At 28.3% G+C, this 19,631-nt stretch overlaps 2 protein-coding genes across 2 annotated transcripts; both read left to right on the top strand.

Moving 5' to 3' along the window:
- The first annotated feature begins 59 nt into the window (after positions 1 to 59).
- On the top strand, positions 60 to 896 carry LOC136088207 (piggyBac transposable element-derived protein 4-like). Its single transcript, XM_065811888.1, has one exon. The coding sequence runs from the start codon at positions 60 to 62 to the stop codon at positions 894 to 896; it is 837 nt and encodes a 278-aa protein (XP_065667960.1).
- Positions 897 to 1,040: 144 nt separating this feature from the next.
- Positions 1,041 to 1,838, top strand: LOC136088206 (piggyBac transposable element-derived protein 4-like). Its single transcript, XM_065811887.1, has one exon. The coding sequence runs from the start codon at positions 1,041 to 1,043 to the stop codon at positions 1,836 to 1,838; it is 798 nt and encodes a 265-aa protein (XP_065667959.1).
- The last annotated feature ends 17,793 nt before the right edge of the window (positions 1,839 to 19,631 follow it).

The raw sequence follows: 19,631 nt of genomic DNA, 5'->3' as shown, positions 1-19,631 counted from the left end.
ATTCTCGAATGTTCTACGGAACTAATAAACACAAATTTCGTTTAGAAATAAAAAAAAATATGGTAGATAAACGACGATCAATATCTGTTCAAGACGCTGTAAATTTTGTCTTGGAAGAAGACTCAGATCTTTCTTCGTTGACAGAATCTTTATCTGACAGTGAAATAGAATTTTTAATCGAATCAGAAACAGATGAAGAATTATATCTGAGTGATTACAGTGACGATAATTTTAAGAATATTCCATCAATTGAGCAAAATATCAAGAATATAAAAGTTCCAGCTCTAAAGAAGAAGAAAGTTAGTTGCTATGAGAATTTAAATTGGCAAAAGAAACCTCCTAAAGAAGGAATAAGACAATTTAATTTTATTTCTGAAGAAAAAGTCAATGGAGATATAAAAAACTCTGACCCTCTTGAATTATTTGAATATATTATTACAAACGAACTTTGTGAGTACATTGCTGAACAAACTAACATATACTTTAACCAAATGACAGGAGGTAAAGTATTTCAAAGAAGCTCTCGTATATTTAAATTTATCAATAGTGGAGCTATATTTACATCTCGTGACATACGCCTTCATTTTGCAGTGATAATCTACTGTGGTATTATTCGAATGCCCAAATTGCGAATGTACTATACAAAAAGCAAACTGTTTGAAACACCAGGCTTTAAAAGTATACTATCGCAAAACAAATTATTATTGCTAGAGAGATTTCTTCATTTTGTAGATATTTCTAGTTTTGTGGACAAAAGTTATACAAAGGATATAAAAATTAAATACATTCAGGAGTACAATGTTAACCGCTGGAAAATTATGTTACAACCAGGACGTGATATATCCATAGATGAATCATTACTTTTGTGGAAGGGAAGGCTGTCGTTTAAACAATAGATACGATCAAAAAGTGCACGCTTCGGTATTAAGACGTTTGCATTGGCATGTGGGAAAACAGGATATGTCTGGAATCAAATTATATACCTTGGTGCTGGCACAGAAATTTCTCAACAATACAAATATCAGGCCACCGATGTAGTAATGTCATTATCTGAAGAACTGTTAGATGTTGGACGGTGTATATACCTTGGCAATTGGTATACCTCATTGGAAATTTGTGATTTTCTTGTTCAAAGAAAGACTGATGTTGTGGGAACATTACGAAGCTACAGAAAGTATCTACCAAAAGATGTTATTAATGCAAAATTGAAATCAAATGAAAGGTGTGTTGCATACGAGCAAGGATATCAATTCATGGTAATGCATTGGAAGGATAAACGTGGTGTTTACATGATAACCACCTGCATACCTGATACTTTAGAAATTGTCTTACGTAAAGGTGCAAGGAAAAAAGTACCAACTGTTATCCACATTTACAACAGCAACATGGGTGGTGTTGATCTTAGTGATCAAATGAACACCTCCTATGCTTGTGAGCGAAAAATGGTGAAAAAGTGGTATAAGAAGTTTTATTTTCATCTGATTAATCTTTCCATATTTAATGCACAAGTCATTCACAAAATGTTAGGAGGTAAACTAAAGACTTTAGAATTCAGAATGCAGCTTGTTAGTGCTTTAGTTTCTTTTTATGGTTATGACATAGTAACATCCGGACAGGGTGGGAGACTAAGTCTTGATGGAAATCCAATGCGATTAGTGCATCGTCATTTTCCATCATATGTTCCGGAAACAGAATGTAAAACTGCACCTCAACGGAGGTGTGTTGTATGCAGAAAAAAGGGGAAAAAAAAAGATTCTCGTTATGAGTGCACCCCTTGTGATGTAGGGTTGTGTGCTGCACCATGTTTCCAACTCTATCATTCAAAAAAATACTACTAGTGTTAAAATATATATTTTTTAGTATTAATAACATGTTTTCTCACTAATACTGTGTTTTAAATGATATTTTTATACATTACTTTCATATTAAATTTGAATTAGTAAAAAGTTGAGTTTTATTCAAAATAACCCGCGCATTTGGATGTACGGCTAAAAAAAAAAGGTGCCGCTTAAAGGGTTAATCAAGTTAAACTATATCGTTAAATGATTGATATATGTGTGCAACAAAGTTCTAACCAAGCTGTCGTAGGAGTTGATTTTGCAGAAAACTTTTAATGCATCGCTCAAAACGAACAACAAAGCGCTCATTACTGTCAGACTCCATTTTCAATCTTCACCTTAGTTGTATATCATTGGTATCATTTGCAGTCACTTGCAATTGCATCGGACCATCAAATCCATTCAAAAGAAACCGTGATTCCGTTTATTGATGTCATTATGGAGCAGCTGCCAGAAACAGTCCAACAAGTTACATTTTGGAGTGATAATGCAACATCTCAGTCGAAAAATAAGTATAATATTCAAAAGTAAGTTCAGAAATAAGTAAGAGTCTTTAAAAAATTTTAAAAAAAAGACACAAGACGAAATTTAAATGGTTTTTTTTTGCACCCATGCACGGCAAATTCGTTGTTGACGGAATTGGAGGATTTGTTAAAAGGTTTGTAAAATCAAGAATTTTGGCTCAAAATATCGCAGTCGCAACAGCATCCCAAATTGCAAAGGCAGCGGAAAATATGGATGTCAAGGTTATTTTGGTTGATGTTGATGAAATTAAAAAAAGAGTTTGGATTGTCAAAATTAATTTCTTCATCAAATCGTTACCAGGAAAAAAAAAACATTATTTCGAAGTTCACACTGTTGCCAAAAAAAAGAAAGTTATTAAGAAACTTCTTGGTAAAAAAATTGCACCTGGTTTGATTTAAAATATTTATTTGCTTATTAACTAACTAAAGTTTATATTATGAAACTGTGGTTAGAGTGGAAAGAGAATAAGAAACCAAAATTGGATTTTTCATTTTTGGTTTGTTTGGTGTAATTATTTCTCGTCAATGTGACAGCGTTTTACGGCCTTTACTCTCGAAGTATTTATAAAGAAGTCACACAAATATTTACCAAATTTTGAAATTAAAGTTAAAGCAACCGAATAGTTATTTTTTGTTATTAGAATTTTTATTTCAAATTAAAAAAAAAAAAATCTTTGACGTTTAAGCACCTTTTCATTTTGGTGCCCACAAGCTACGCCCCAAGGTTTAATGGAATTATACAACATCTTTAATATACCATTTTTATCAATAAAAAATGTTATCAAAAAATAAAATAAAACTTGACTAAATTAGCATGTCTTTTTAAAGACATGCTAATTTAGTCAACGCTCTAACTCAGAGAATCATAGTTGTTTAAAAACAACTATGATTCTCTGAGTTAGAGCGTTACGTCAGTAACGTAAGTACGTTACGTCAGTAATTTATGAACTTCAGAGTAATATCTTCTGCAAAGGGAATTAATACATCTATATAACTTATATGTACAACAAATCATCTACATAAATGAGTCTTTAAATCAAAGTAACTTTTCAGTTGTTTTTTTTTTAACTTTCGGAGAAACTTGAAGTCAAATGTTAATATTAGAAAAATAGTAGATCGCAGCGTTACGTCAGTAACGAACATATATTTTTCTACTTGAAGATAAATACGAATAGTCTGGAAATTTTATATAAATACCAATATTACCCATATATATAAATACATTTTGACTTTTATTACGAGGATCTAATATAAATGGAAAGTATTTAAATTAGGTACGAAACTTGCAAACGTTACATCAGTAACTATGGAATGCACCATATGCTACCAAATGTAAGTTAAATATACAAATATTTTTTAAGTAGGAATTTTTTATATTAAAGGTAAAAACAAATCTTTATTAAAAATAAATTCTATAAAATAAAATTTGAATTACATATGCTTACATTTTATATAATTTGTAAAGTAAATTAAAAGTAATTTATTTAAAGTAAGTAAATAAATTTACTTATATTTTACAAAAACTTTAACAGCATCTTGTACAAAAGTAATGCAAAAAAGTAAAATTTAAGGCACTAACATTTCGTTTGCCGCAACATTTGATTTGCGCGGTTTTAGGCATTTCTTCCTTGTAAAGTTTGAAAGTATCAACAACAGGTTTTCGCTCATGATTAAAACGCTCGTTAGTTCCGGTCTATGATAGTTTTAACTATAATAAACATTCTCTGAATCAAACCGTCTCAAAAATGTTCACCCTCTGGCCAATCATTCGAAAGGTCTAGAATTTAGACAAAGCTGAAACAAGGCAGTTAGCAGAAGGCGCATACATCCATGGGAGACTCAGAAAGGGCAGTTTATTTGAAAGGAAAATAATTGGCATAATAGTTAGTTCTTTTTAACAAGTTTTTTGCGTAAATGTATTTATTATTTAAAAACTAAGGAGAGAAAGTTTAAACCTGTTCTGAATTATGGGGGTTATAACACCATGCCCTGAAGTTTAAGAAGTCCCAAACTTTTTAAGTGGGCGCTTTATTTTGTAAAGATTTTGTGTCACTTTGATATGGAAAACGTCCACCTGCTCAAGAATATCATTTGACTCTAAAAGACTTAGTTTAAACAACTACGGTAATTTTATATAGGCATCTAAATATAGATCTTTTCACATAAATATCTTTATTTGCGTGTAGTATCAGTGGCCTAGATACCGTAAGGACATTATAAGCAAAACTTAATGTCCCACAAGCAACTGAATCTAGACCCGCAAGGTTCAGGAGTCCTAAAATACATTTAAAGATTTTTTTTTGCTTTTATTTAGAAAAGTTATTGTTCCTGAGAAACGGAAATTGGGCACCTTGGCCACGTTTGTCTACTGACCAAAAATACTTTGCTATGCCACTCTGTAATATACGTATAACCCGAGCTGCAGCTAAGCAATGACTTGTATGTAGGTTAAGAAATAATTTAATCTTCGCATCCAGTGATTGGAGTCTGGAAAAAAAATTACCCTGAAACATTTACCATCTCTACCCCACATGTGATGGCAACAAATTAGTAACTTTTATTTTTTATTTTCTTACACTAAATTTAAGTCAACAGGTTTTTAAATTCAAAATTCAAAGATAATGATTATTTAAAGCTTACACCCAAACTGAATAAGGTAGTTGTTTCAACATTTTCCTAAACATTCTAATGTAATATAACCAAGAACATACTTAAGTTTGGAACTTAAGTATGTTTTATTTACCAAAAGAATATTTATTTACCAAAATCATTGGTTTTTCACAATTATAATAATATTACATCTCAAAATTTACGCAAGTAGACATTGTTATATTATTGAGTACCATAAAGTACACATTAAAAGACCTCATTTGTACGTAACTGTAAAAAATACTATTAGTTAAAGATGCTGTTAATTAAGTAATTCTAATCCGTTTGATGATAATAGGAATCGCCGCATTTTCAAACAATGAAACCTTTTTACATTTAGAAACATTTATTTCGTCAATTATAAACATTTTACAACGACCTTGTTGTACAACTTTTATCAATAAAATTTAAATAAAAAAATAAAATAAAAAAATAATAACGACAGGAGCAAGTAGAAGACAGAAGTCATCAAGTCCCTATGGTAAGCGTAAAATACTTTTTACAAATTTCTCATTATATAAATTTACAAATACTCGTTATATAAAACAAGTTAAGACATAATTACAACAAGAATACGACAAATTGCAAAAATTAAATAAATACATACAGTTGAAATATTTCAAGACCTTTTTTTTATTTATTAAAAAATACAAAAATATGTTTGTGTCTTTTAATTCAAGTAATTACTGTTTAACTATATTCTTAAAACAATTTATTGAAGTTATACTTTTCATATTTTCATTAAGAACTATGTTCCACAGACGAGGCCCTCTATATGAAATTGAGTAATCAGATGTTTTAAGAGTTGACTTAGGTAAATTAAAATTATGGATAGAGCACCTCGTTAAGTATTTATGATTTATTTTTAGAAATCGGTTATTAAAGAGTTTTGGAAGCATGTCATTTTGATATTTAAACATGAAGAACAAGTTTTGGAACACGTTTAACTCATAGACATTAAGAGCTTTTATTTCCCGGAGTAACGGCTTGGAATGGGCGTATTTATGCACATTACATATAATTCTACTGGCTTATTTTTGCTTAATATATATATTTTTTAATGCTGATCTGCAAGTACTTGTCCAAGTAATATTACAATAGCTTATCTAGCTATGGATAAGAGAGTAATATAAATTTATTAAACATTTTTTACTTAGTAGGTGTTTTGTTTTATGCATAATGTCTATAGTTTTAGAAATTTTGTTTTCAACTAGCGTAGTATGATTTTTCCAATTGAGATGTTCATCAAATGTTATTCCTATAATTTTAAGTGATGAAACTCTGTTTACTATATTGTTATTTATTATAAGCTGAGGAAGTTGCAGAGGCAAGTCATTGGATTTAAATTGATGATGAAATAAAATGTACTTAGTTTTACTGTTATTCAAAGAGAGTTTGTTTGATTTAAACCAGTCATTTAGGTTTTCCAGCTCACGATTTACTGTAAAGAAAATTGTTTTTTATAATGGAATGGGTATAAAAAAGATTAGTGTCATCTGCAAAAAGAACAAAATTAAGCATGTTTGAAGATAGGTAAATATTATTTACGTAAACCAGAAATAGTAATGGTTCAAGAATAGAGCCTTGAGGAACTTATTGTTTCTAACTTTGTACACGTTGAATCATAAGGTATTCCTTGTTTTCTATTTTTAAGGTAACTTTGCAGCCATTTTAAGTTGCTATTTATTACTCCATATGTTTCTAGTTTGTACAAGAGAATTTTATGATCAACAGTGTCAAAGGCTTTTGACAAGTTAATGAACAAGCCGAGAGTATAACTTTTTTTAGTAAACCTATCCGGAATTTGACTGGCTAAATCAGTTACTGCATAATGTGCTGAATGCCCTTTTACGGAAGCAAAACTGTTTGCTGTATAAGATATTATGTTTTTCAAGATAACTATATAGTTTGTTATACATAATACGCTCAAGCAACTTTGAAAAACAAGAAAGGATAGATATAGGTCTGTAGTTAGATGGTATAGAATCGTCGCCATTTTTGTATACAGGGACTACTCTTGCTATTTTTAACAAGGAAAAATACCAGTTGTTAATGAAAGATTGAAGATAAACAAAAGAGGTAATTGAATAACATCAAAAACAGCTTTTAGAACATTAACATTAATATCATCAAACCCGGCACTTTTATTTATTTTAAGCGTATTAAAGGATGCCTAAAGTTCATTTAGAGTCAGTTCCGACTCATCCATTACATAGTGTGTTTTTTTAAATAGGATTAAGATGTTTTATTTCCAGGAATTATATCTGCTGCTAATTTTTTTCCTATGTTTATAAAAAATTTGTTGAAGTTTTCAGTTATTTCTTTCTTATCAAATATTTGTTTGCTCAAGGTTAGCTTTAATCTATTTGGAATAGTGGTGTTTTTTTGTAATTGTTTTTTCCCTGTAAATTCTTTAATTACTTCCCACGTCTTTTTACTATTTCCAATTGAATGTTCTAAGAGGTTAGAATAATAGTTTTTTTTTAATTTTGTCTATTTTATTCTTTCAAAACAATTTTTATACTTTTTGTATTTAATTTCATTGTTATAAGTTTTATTTTTTAAAAAGTTTTCATACAACCTTTGTTTTTTTCTGGATGATTTTCTAAGACCATTTTTCATCCACGGATCATTAAAGTTTTTGGGATTAGTTGTTTTTTTAATTTTTGGAAAGGATTTTTCGTATTGTTTAGAAAACAACCGTAAAAATAACTTGTATGCATCATAAGCATCATTGCACTAAGTTAAGAGATTCCAATCAATTTCTGTTAATAATTCTCGAAATTTTATAATAGATTGGTTTTATAATACATTTCTTTTTACGTGGTATAATGCCACGCAATACTTGCATTTAAATCAATTTAAAATTAAATCTTGCATTTTGTTTAATTTATATTTTCATGGATAATATTTTTTTAAGCCATTTTATTTAAATGTTAAAAAATAAAAATTATTTAAAATTTCTGTTATTTAAGAAATATTTCTTCTGTTTTAGTATGTTATTTTAAAAAATGATTTCTCTTTTTCTAAAATAACATACTAAAACAGGAGAACTTGGTATTTTAGCTACACATATATTAATTTTTTAGATATATTCCCAAAAAATACAAAACTATAATTGTCAACTTAAATAAACTTATTAAACTCAAACTTAAGAAAAACACATGATCATCAAATTTTAATGACAAGTTTTTAATGACTTTATTATGTACGGATATTTAGGGGCTTGGCAATAAGATTAATTTTGTCTTGTTCTTGCCCCTACCATTCGTATATTTTACAAAAGAAAAGTAATAATTTGTAACGGCAAATTTAGAAAAATAAAAAATTATGAAAATTATAAACCAACTACTGCCTTAAGGTGGCTACCCACTATTTTAAAAAAATATTGATAGAATCGCTTTTTTACCTCATGCTTAAACATTTTAGTAGCATTGGAATTAAAACAGATAAAAAAATACAAATTTTTCATATTTTCAGCATTACGTCATTAATTATGTGCATAATTAACTTAAAAACACCATATTTTTCAACAAGGATAACTAACTTCCAAATTTTTCAAATTAAGTCAAACTTTTCAAAAACATTGTTTATTGTATGAACTATGTGCTGAGTCAAAAAAAAAATTATATATTTTTTTTAATGCTCTGGAATTTGCTATTTAGTGTAATGCTTAAATTAAATACCAAAATAGCCCAAGTTACCCAAATTTTTATTTGCATAGGATACCATAGTGTAAATATTTTTAACTCAGCACATTCACCTAACTACATTTTATCTCTGTAAAAAATTTCAAAGAAAAATATTAAACCAAACTAAAGATATCTTTGTTAGAAGATAGAAAATTTTTAAATGGAGAAAAACACAAAAACAAATAAAATTAAGTCAAAAAATAGCATACAGTTTAAGTAAAAGAACCAGAGGCATAAAATTTATCCTCATTTTCATTTGTTTTATCACTGTAACCTTTTTAATTGATCTTAGCTTTCTTCTTCGTTTTTTGACTGGCTCTGCTGACTTTTTGTTCATCTCTCTAACGCGTTTAACATCAATATTTTGCAGTCCTTTTAAAGTATACTTTCCAGGTACAATACCGATCATTAAATATAGGGAGTAGTCCCTGGGAACCTTCATTAAAGCAAATAACAGCAGATGCTGCAGCCATCTCTAATGAATCTTTTCCTGTAAGAACTCTTTTTGAACATTTGGCCCATATCATACCATTCAGAGATTCATTTGCATTTTGTGTTTTACCATGCAAACATTTTTCCAGGAGCTTTTCGTTTGCAAGATCCTGATATGAAAAGATTGGTTTAAGGATATTTGCAACTGCTTGAGGAATAGTTATGTTAGACTTATAAGTGTTTTTGCCTGTAGCTAGGTCTGAATTATATTTGCACCATAATTTGGCTCCTTTTGGACAAAGTTCATGACGTTTGTTTGAGTCATCATTTTCACAGCAATGAAAAATGATAGCACCAATTGCTTTTTTCATTTTGCAAAGATTATCTGTATTTTGGCGTATTGCTAAGCCATAATAATTCTGTAGTCTATTAATTACTTTGTCGGTAAGGCGTCCTTTACCTGCCAAAAGTTTACCATCTGTTGGTATCGTGGTAACAGTTTACCACGATAGTTTATTCGCAAAGTTCTTAGCCATGCACCACATCGTTTTTGCACATGCCCTACACATTCTGCTTTTCTAATTTCAAAGCCTGGATAAGGATTTGATGTAACAACACTTTGGTATGACTTGGTATCTCCATCACCAATGTAGGTAGTGTATCGAAGTTTTCGATTATTTACTGAAGGACCAAAGATCTCTATTGCACCTTCTACTTCCATTGCACCAGAGCTGCCCACATGGTTGATTTTGCAGTTGTGTCCGAATTTCCACAAATTGTAGTCAGCTGACCTTCATTTCTTTTCCCATAAACTGCAAGACCTACAGATTTTTGAAAGAACTTCAATGTCAACACACTTTCCATTAGATATTTGGGTGACTACACCATTTAAAGATGTATATCCGCAATGTTGCCATGATTCATCTGTACTTGCAGATACATTGACAACTGTATCTTTATGGTAGTTATCATTGAGTACATTTTGTCTGATTTCAAATGCAGCATTTCTCATTGATTTCTCTGCTACATCAACATATGAATCATGCAAGTTCTTGTTTGCAGGCTCAAATGGTTTTGAATTCATGGGTGGTGGCATATTCATAATAGAGCAAAATCTTTTCATTGCAGTAAAACTACAACCTATCTCACGAAAAGCCATTATTAATCTGTAATTTACTTCATAAGATTTTGGACCATTTTTTCCATGATCCTCTATAATCGGTTTAGAAGTTAAAAAGTTTATACTCCAATCACATTCATTGCAAGAGAGAAGAAAACTGTAAGCAAGTCCTTTTTTATTTTCCATGTCGTGAAAAACTTTGATTGCAGCTGTGCAGTTTGGGCACCGACCAATCAAACTAAGTAAATGAATTAGCAAGTCTGAATTAACAATCAAGTTACAATCATCATTACTAGCTTCCTTTTAATTGTTATTTGTTACTTTTAAAAAAGATAAATCAATTTTGTTAAACGAAGTTGATGCATGTGAACTGTCGATAACAGGACTTACAGTTACTTTATTTAATGCAACTGTTGGTGTTTCATTTGGAGTTATGTCAACCTCAACAGATTTTCTTTCGTAAAAACGTCTTTTTTTTGCTCTTACCTTTTTATATCTGTTTTTAGATCCCATACTATAATAATATTATCAAAATAAATTCTTAATAACACTGGTGAACTCAACAAGATATTTTTAAAAACAAAAATTACTAAGACAAATATGTGGTATGATTTTAGTACTTTTGGCAAATGGCATTTAGCTCGGAATTAAATTAACAGTGTAGATAACAACCTGGTTAAGATGCAGTAAAATTTGTGAGAAAAACTGTTCAAAGTTATGGAGAAAAAAGGTTTCAACGGTCGCTAAGGCCGTTGCTATGGAATTTTTTAAAATTTTAGAAGTTTGCCCCTTTTTAAAAAACAAAATTAGGGTAAGTTATAAAACTTTTATACCATTGTTGTACGTTATTTATTGTTTATAAAGGTTAAACCTTCCACAAATAAGAAAAAAAAAAATTTCACTTTTTTTTTATTTTTTCAGATTTTAATAGTAATAGCCACCTTAAAGAATGTCTTTTAATAAAAAAAAAAAAAAAAAAAAAATCAATGACGAAATTAAATTTGAAAAAAAAATTAATTTGATAATTATCAAATTAATAATAATAAAAATAAGAATAATTTGAACAATATTATAATATTGTTTGAAAAATACAAATGATTAGGGTTTATTATCGAAATTGCAAATTTCGAAAATTTTCGATTAAAACGGTACCGAACTACTTCTTTTTTTTTTCGAAATCTATAAAAACTTATGAAAATAATCGAACTAGCCAAATTAATTTCGGAAATAAAAAAAGAATTTCGAAATGTAAAATTAAATTTGAAATAAAATATTGGACTTCGAAAAGTGAAATTAATTTCGAAAGAAAAAACAGAATTTCGAAAAGTGAAATTAACTTCGAAAAAAAAAAAGTGTATTTCGAAAACTGAAATTAATTTCGAAAAAAAAAAAAGGATTTCAAAAAGTGAGCTTAATTTCGAAAGAAAAATAATAATTTCGAAATGTGCAATTAATTTCGAAAAAAACCAAACAATATTTGATAGCCTAAATTAATTTCCAAAATAAAACTAGATTTCGAAAAGTTTAATTATTTCAGGAAGAAAAAAAAAAGAAATTTGGAAAGTTAAATTTCCAAATCCAAAAAGTAATTTTAATACATTAAATTTTAATACATAATAAAAGGTAGACCTTTTATTATATATATATATATATATATATATATATATATATATATATATATATATATATATATATATATATATATATATATATATATATATATATATATATATATATATATATATATATATATATATATATATATATATATATATATATATATATATATATATATATATATATATATATATATATATATATATATATATGTATATATATATATATATATATATATATATATATATATATAAATATATATATATATGTATATATATATATATATATATATATATATATATATATATATATATATATATATATATATATATATATATATATATATATATATATATATATATATATATATATATTACTCTTTAGTTACAAATTCTAAACCATTCAGTGACGGGGAAAGATTACTTAAATTTAAAATTATTCACACCCCTTCCCTTCTCAAAGCATTTTTTGTGCATTTAGTCGGAAAAGTTTACCCTTTTAAATAAGCCGGCAAAAGTAGACCTTTTAGACCAGTCAGTCGTCGAATTTCAAAAAACAAGGACCTTATTTTTTACTTAGCAAAAATTTCAATTGCACCCCACCACGTGACACATACTAGCGTCTGCCCTGGTGGCAGCTCAATGATTAAACACTGGTGTTTTTTCCAGACAGGAAAAGAAAAGAAAGACTGGAAAGAAAACAACTTGTCATTAATTAAGCTGTTTGTTAAAAAGCTCATCAGATAAACAAAAAAAGAATACAAGTGTTTTAAGTTATTAAGAATTATAAGTGAAAACAAATTTCAGTTCAATTCGAACTCTTTTAACATTATTTGATAAAGAAATGTTTTTCATTATTTGTTTTCTTCAATAAAAACTAACTGCTTCAATAAGCTCGGCGCCAGCCGGTTCCGTAGCTCCGTACCTATTAAACCGGTTGAACTAAATAAGCATTCTGATGGCATCGATGTCGCTGGAACTGAAAATATTACCCGTACAGTTTGTGTCAAAACTGGAAACAATTTTTGATTAGCTTGGAAAAATTCGATGGCACTATTTTCGTAGCTCTGAAAGTATTGCAGACTATAATCGTTTATTTCTTTTTCAAGTTTATCATTGTTTTCAATTAAATGACAACATAATTTATCTGTCACAAGTTCAATTAAGTTGATTGGCTTTCGTCTTTTGTTGTTAAGGAAAGTAGTAGTATTTGCAAACGGTGGCGTTGACGATTGCTGAAATATTTTTATGGTATTGTCAGTTGAGCTGTTTGATGAGTTTAAAGTGTTATTTAAATAATTTGTTTCAATCGTTATATCGATTTCTTCGGATTCTTTTAGATGCATTTCATAAAATGTTTTTATAAACATTTTTGCCTTTGTAATGCATTCATATCTATCGATATCATTTTTGATAAACTCAAATTTACGAAATTTGAAATCAAGAAAAGTAGCTGCTAAGAAAAAATCATGAGCAAAAATGTATTTAAAACGCCCTTTTAGAGACCTCAATAATTCCTTTTGAAAAGTCTTAACTAGTTCTGTAAAAATGGGTTGCGATTCAAGTATTCCGTTTAGTAGAGAATACAATGTTGGAAACAGAAATGTTACTCTAACATATTTCTTTCCGCTAAAAAGTTTTGTTAGCTCTTTAATTGGGTGTAACAAATCACATAAATCCTCCAGCACCTTAAATTCATTAGCAATGGGAAGATAGTCTTTTATATTTTGGTATTTGATGCTTATCATATCCAACGCAGTTTTATTAGTTAATATAGATTCAATCATATCGAATTGGCTATTCCAGCGAATAGCTATATACTGTACTAACTTTATTTTAGTTTCATATCGAAGTGTTTCTTGAACTTCTCTTAACTTTTTTTGTAACATCTCCGAATGCTTAAATGGACCAACAATGAGCCTACAGGATGGAATTACCTTGGCGATTTCCAATTTGTCTTCGTTCATTTTTTCAATTTCTTTAACTTCACTTTCTGTAATTTTTTTATTAACTAATTTTCCATTACCGTCGTAATCCTTTACTTCGTAACGCTTTGAACCATTTTTTAGTTTTTTTTACTTCTATATCTCTCGTGTTTAGAAGATCGTTAACCACAAGATTCAAACGATGACCAGCACATGGAATCTTAAGAACATTATCATCAAATTGATTTACTGCAGAGAAAATGTTTGCACCTGAGTCAGTAACTATTGACGCAATTAATTTTTTGCTCACCGTATTTATGCATGGCATTTTGTAGCTTTTGTTTAACTAATTAACTAAATTTCCAAAATCTGGATGACGTACTATCGAAATCGGCTGATCAGTACCAACAATAAAGTTCATCAATAACTTGTTTAATTTTTTATGACCAGTCTCTTCAAAACTATTTTCATTACCGCTCTCAATATCGGATATATCGACATCGTTGAGTAAAATTGTTGATTTTTTTAGATACCTTTGAATTAATGCAATTATCAATTGATAAATGGGATAGCATTGAACTGGTCGAACTGTTGTAAGGTAGAATCTTATAACATATGCTGCATTTTGTTTGATTCTTTTGGTCTTTTTCGAAATATGTCCAAACGAAGCTTCGTTTTCTTATTCCTTTCTTAATAACGGATTTATTTGTTTTTGTTTATTCAAACTAAAAAGCAAGTAGTTTTTTTACTCGTACGCATACAACAAATATTAATAAATTAGTAACTTATGTTATTAGTAAATTTGTAACAGATGTTACTTCACTTAGGTTACTGAGCGATTAAGGAGATTTTTTTTTATTTTATTTGATTTACATTTTAGACTATTATAACTTTAGTTACATTTTAGAGTTATGCAACAAAAAGATTGCTAAGATATAATAAAATTGTTTGAAATCGTTGTAAATCTCATCTATATAACCACTAGAGACTAATTAGCCGTTTATATTGCAATAATGATTTCTTATACGTGCGTTTCATACACTTGCGTAAATTTCTTATACTTGCGTAAATATATCATTTAAGAAAAGCCCACGAACTTTTATGTAAATTCTAAATCTAAGGTCTAAACTTACGTTATGCAAATTTAAAATTAAAAAGTGTTTAAACTAGTGTTGCTATCGACTTCGACTAAATCGACTAAAAGTCTACTTGTCGAAATTAGTCGACTTTGAAAAATCCAGTAGTGGATCTAATCGACTTTGGATTATCTACTAATCGACTAAAAGTCGATTTAGTCGAATATTTATACATGCATTTCTAATATTTTTTTATTTGATTGAACATTAAAAATCTTTTTAATTTTATTTTATTAACAAAAGCAAATAAGACTGTTGAATAGAATGTAGTTTTTTCAGAGCTTGAATAAAATATATGCCCCCTTCCTTTCATTTTAAAAAATTAAAATATAGTATCTCCTTCCGTCCCAACAACCTCTCTTCTAACCCATCACTAAGTTTTTTGTTTACTCCCTTGAAGTTCTATTAAGGGTTTGAGGATTTCAGCAACTTCCAAAAAAATTACTTTTAGTTACCGGTACCGGTATCGGCGGTCACTTGAGAACAACTAAAAGTACTTAAGAGTAGCTTAAGTAACTGAAAGTAGCTTCACAACGTCTTCCGGTAATTATGTATGGTAACTAGAATTAAATTCCGCCTAAGTTAACAATTCGTAATGTTAACAGTAAGTAACTTGCCAAATCTTAGTTTTAACATAGTATTTAAAAAATAATATACAAGCAACCAGGCCTGAAAAGAGGTTGGGAAAGATTCATTGGGTGTGTATTTGTAAAAATAATATTATTTTCATCTTACACTATTTTTGTATACTTTTTCTCTATTTTTACTATACTAACATTTTATTTTTATTATTTTTTCATTTCTTCAGTATTTTTATAAATAATAAATAATCAAAATTACAAATATCTTTTTTCGATATCCCAATTAATTTAAATCAAAAATATTGTTAGTTAGCTTCTGTATTTCATAACATATGACTATAATTATTATATTAAAAAACTTTATAGTTATGTGTTATTGTTTTTTTCTGTTTTTTTTAGCAGTCTTTGCATGTGATTGTTAAAAAGATTTTCATACAATATCGATCCGATATACAGTGCCGATCCGTTCTGTTCTTTAACTAGGGCTCTAAACATAATTAAATTGTGTGACCCTTCATATCTAAATAGTTTAATTTAAAACTTATATTTACTTTTATTTTACTATTTTAGACTTATATTTGTTTTATATTTATCAAGAAATCAAAAGGACTTTTTCACAATATTAAATCATTTGGACCTAGCAAAATTTATCCTGCGAGGCGTTCATATTGTTTTGTTTCATTAATATTTAAGTTATATAATTTAAAAATGTATAAAACAGACATAAATTACTTGATTTCTTTTATTACTTCCCCTCCCCCTCTCCCCCCCCCCCCTCCTCCTCACATTTCGACTAATAAACTATAGTTTAACCAAATATAGTTTTGAATTTTATTTTGAATTAGAAGTTCGAATTTTTTTTATTCAATATTGAATAAAGATGCTTTTAAGCTTTATTCAATATTGAATAAAGATGTTTTTAAGCTTTATTCAATATTGAATAAAGATGCTTTTAAGCTTTATTCAATATTGAATAAAGATGCTTTTAAGCTTTATTCAATATTGAATAAAGATGCTTTTAAGCATCTTTATTTAATAAAAAGTAAAAACTTGAATAAGTGAATAAGTAAAAATTTAAAAAATTATGCGTTCAAAATTTACAATTTAAATTGTAAACAAAACACTTAAGTAGCTTTTGCTATAGGTTGGTTTTATTCACTTTGAGAGAGCTAATATTTTATATGAAACATTTCACCGTGTAGATGTAAGAGGTCATTAGCAAATTATGTCACGCAAAAAACTTTTCAGATCCCCTCCTCCCTTTTCCACAAAATGTCACAAAATATCAACCCCCTATCTTATCTTGAGGGTTCTAATCCCTGCAAAAGAACCTTTGAGGTTTTAATCCCTGAAAAAATATTTCGAAGCAAATTTTAGAATGTCGAAAGTAAAAAAATCGCTTCAGTATTATTTTCAGAATTTCGAAATCGCAAAAATATTTTGAAGCAAATTTTAGAATTTCGAAAGTGAAAAATTATTTCGGTGTTATTTTTAGAATTTTGAAATCACAAAAATATTTCGAAACAAATTTTATAATTTCGAAAGTGAAAAATTGTTTCGGTAATATTTTCAGAATTTCGAAATCAAAATAATATTTCGAAGCAAATTTTACAATTTCGAAATGTTTAAATCTTTTCGATGCAAAATTAATTAGTTTGAAATTATTTCGAACTTACCGAAACAAAAATAGAGTTTCGAAAACATTTTTTTTATCGAAAATTCAATTTTTGTTTCCGTGAACCACCTTACAAATGATCTTGTTGACGTAAGTCACTTATAAAAACTTAATTTTCTTCGTTATTCTTCGACAAATTTAAGTTCGCGTCATTTAATTACTTATTCACAAAAAAAGAGTTTTTTTCGCTCCGAACTTCTGAATGAGGAACAGAATTTGATTGTCAGACGAACTTATAATTTAATTCAAGATAATATTTTAAATACCCGAAATGATTGGAGAGGTTGTTCAAAATTTATATGGTCATAGTTTTTGAACACTAAGAGATTATTGCATGACATTAGAGACTTGTTAATGAACTTAAATTTAGTTTAAAATGTTAAAATAATGTACTTATATATAAATGTTATAAACTCTTCGCTCTCTCACTAATGCCATGAAATGCCGTTAGTGTGAGAGCGATGAAAATAGCGATGAAATGGGAAGTTAACATTTTAGGGGATTATTGTTAACAGACTCCGATTATCGCAATACTTTTGAAAAGCTTTACATAAACATGAATATATAAAAGTTTGGAGTTTGCTCTATGTTATTACATAAAGTTAAATTCTCAAACAAAAACAAAAAGCTTGCTACGGGCCTGATTTTAAATATGTGATTGGAATCTGGTTGTTTAAATATTGTGACTTGCTCTTTTGTTAACTTTTTTGCTTCAAATTTTAAAAAATTTAAAGTAAAAAAAGTGACAAAAATTTATTGAAATAAAAAGAACTTGAAGTTATTTCATCTGTACGATAAAATAACATCAAGACACTTTTCTTCAGAATCGACTATATCATTTTAAATTTGAAAGTGTGCTTTTTTGAACCATCCCGACAAAAAAACTAATACTAAAACAAATAAATCAAAAAAATGCCTTTTCAAAGCTATTTTTGCGAAAAATCTTTCTAAAAAGTTTTAAACTCCAACTTTAAAGAAAAACAAAATATTAGAGAAAAATTTTATGGGTACGACCCCCATTGCCTAGTAAACAAAAATTTAACACGTATGTATATAGGGACTACACAAATGCCATCAAGATAAAGTAAAATCAAAGTAAAGTCTGAAAGATCAAGTAAAGTTGAAAAAAAAAAGAGAGATTCAAAAAAGTGGAGTGCTCCAGTTGGCTCTGAAAACAATTTTAAGATGTACTTTTATTAAATTTACACAAATGCTGGAAGTTTCAGAGCTCTACCTAGTCTGGAAGGTTATCTGGAACATTTGAAAAAAAAAATACAAGTTTTTTCTAAAGCACTAATTTAATTAAATAAAATTTTATTTTTCTAATCATTCTTGTGCGGGTTGGACACCAACGCAACAAAAAGGAGGTTATTAGCCTATAGTAGAAGATTAAGCCGCTTTCCTTACCATCTTTTTTCAAATAGATTATATACGATAAAACGCAACAAAAAATTATATTTGATAAACACTCATTTAATTGCATATATTATATCAGATAGTATAAATGGCTTATATTTTTTTGAAAACTGTTTTAGCCGATGTACTTGCGGGTACCAAAAATAGTATATTGCGTCATATTACCATAACAAAATACTTGATTGAAAAGGCAAATACAAAGAAAAAAACAGGAGAAAAAGCGTGCTCTAAAGAACAGTGACTTAGTCAAAGTTTACACGTGCATGAATTAACCTTAGCTTAGAAATTATGCCCCTTTTCCCCCTTCTCCCCCCCCCCACCTCATCGTCAAAGTTTCATTATGACCACTAACCTATTTCTGCTCAAAAAATAAATAAATAAAAAATCAATCATTATTTAGTAGCCCCTAAAAGCACTAATGAGGCGGTAAGGCCGTCTCTACACTACTGTTGTACCCGCATGTTGACTATATTTGCCCTTAATTATAATAAAACTACCCGTTATGATATACCTGAAAAAAGATCCTTTCCCAATTCCCCACCTCAAACACTGCCCTTATATATCAGAGTGTTACCTGAAGTATTACCCAGAAGTGCCCTCAAACAGGCAATGGATTTGAATACGCAACCTATCACAAAATTTATTTTAAACTAACATGAAATGACCATTTTTTGAGAAAGAAAATAATATAACTTACATTATACTTACTTACAAAGAAAAGAATGAAATTTCAAGGAAAAAATTTGTTTTTATTTGTAAAAGTAAATAACAATTTTTTTTAAATTACTTTTTTGTAAGCTGGTTTACTAATTAGTTACTTTTACACATGAAAGCAATTTGTTGATATGATGTAGTTTAATTTTACTTTGTAAAATAGGTGTTATGTTTTTTAAATATTATATTTACATAAGTTTACTTCATAAATAACTTTTTTTACATTTAAAAAGTAAACTACATTTCGATGTAAATTTTTTTATACAATTATAACCAAAATTACTTTTCAAAGTAATTTACTTTACACGACATA

The sequence above is a fragment of the Hydra vulgaris genome, chromosome 12, assembly GCF_038396675.1.
Source record: "Hydra vulgaris chromosome 12, alternate assembly HydraT2T_AEP".
NCBI classification, from domain to species: Eukaryota; Metazoa; Cnidaria; class Hydrozoa; order Anthoathecata; family Hydridae; genus Hydra; species Hydra vulgaris.
The sequence above is the reverse complement of the archived record's forward strand: the minus strand, read 5'-3'. Positions and strand labels throughout refer to the sequence as shown.

Excerpts from the sequence above, each read along its gene's own strand:
- LOC136088206 (XM_065811887.1), top strand. The coding sequence starts at position 1,041 with ATGTCATTATCTGAAGAACTGTTAGATGTTGGACGGTGTATATACCTT.
- LOC136088207 (XM_065811888.1), top strand. The coding sequence starts at position 60 with ATGGTAGATAAACGACGATCAATATCTGTTCAAGACGCTGTAAATTTT.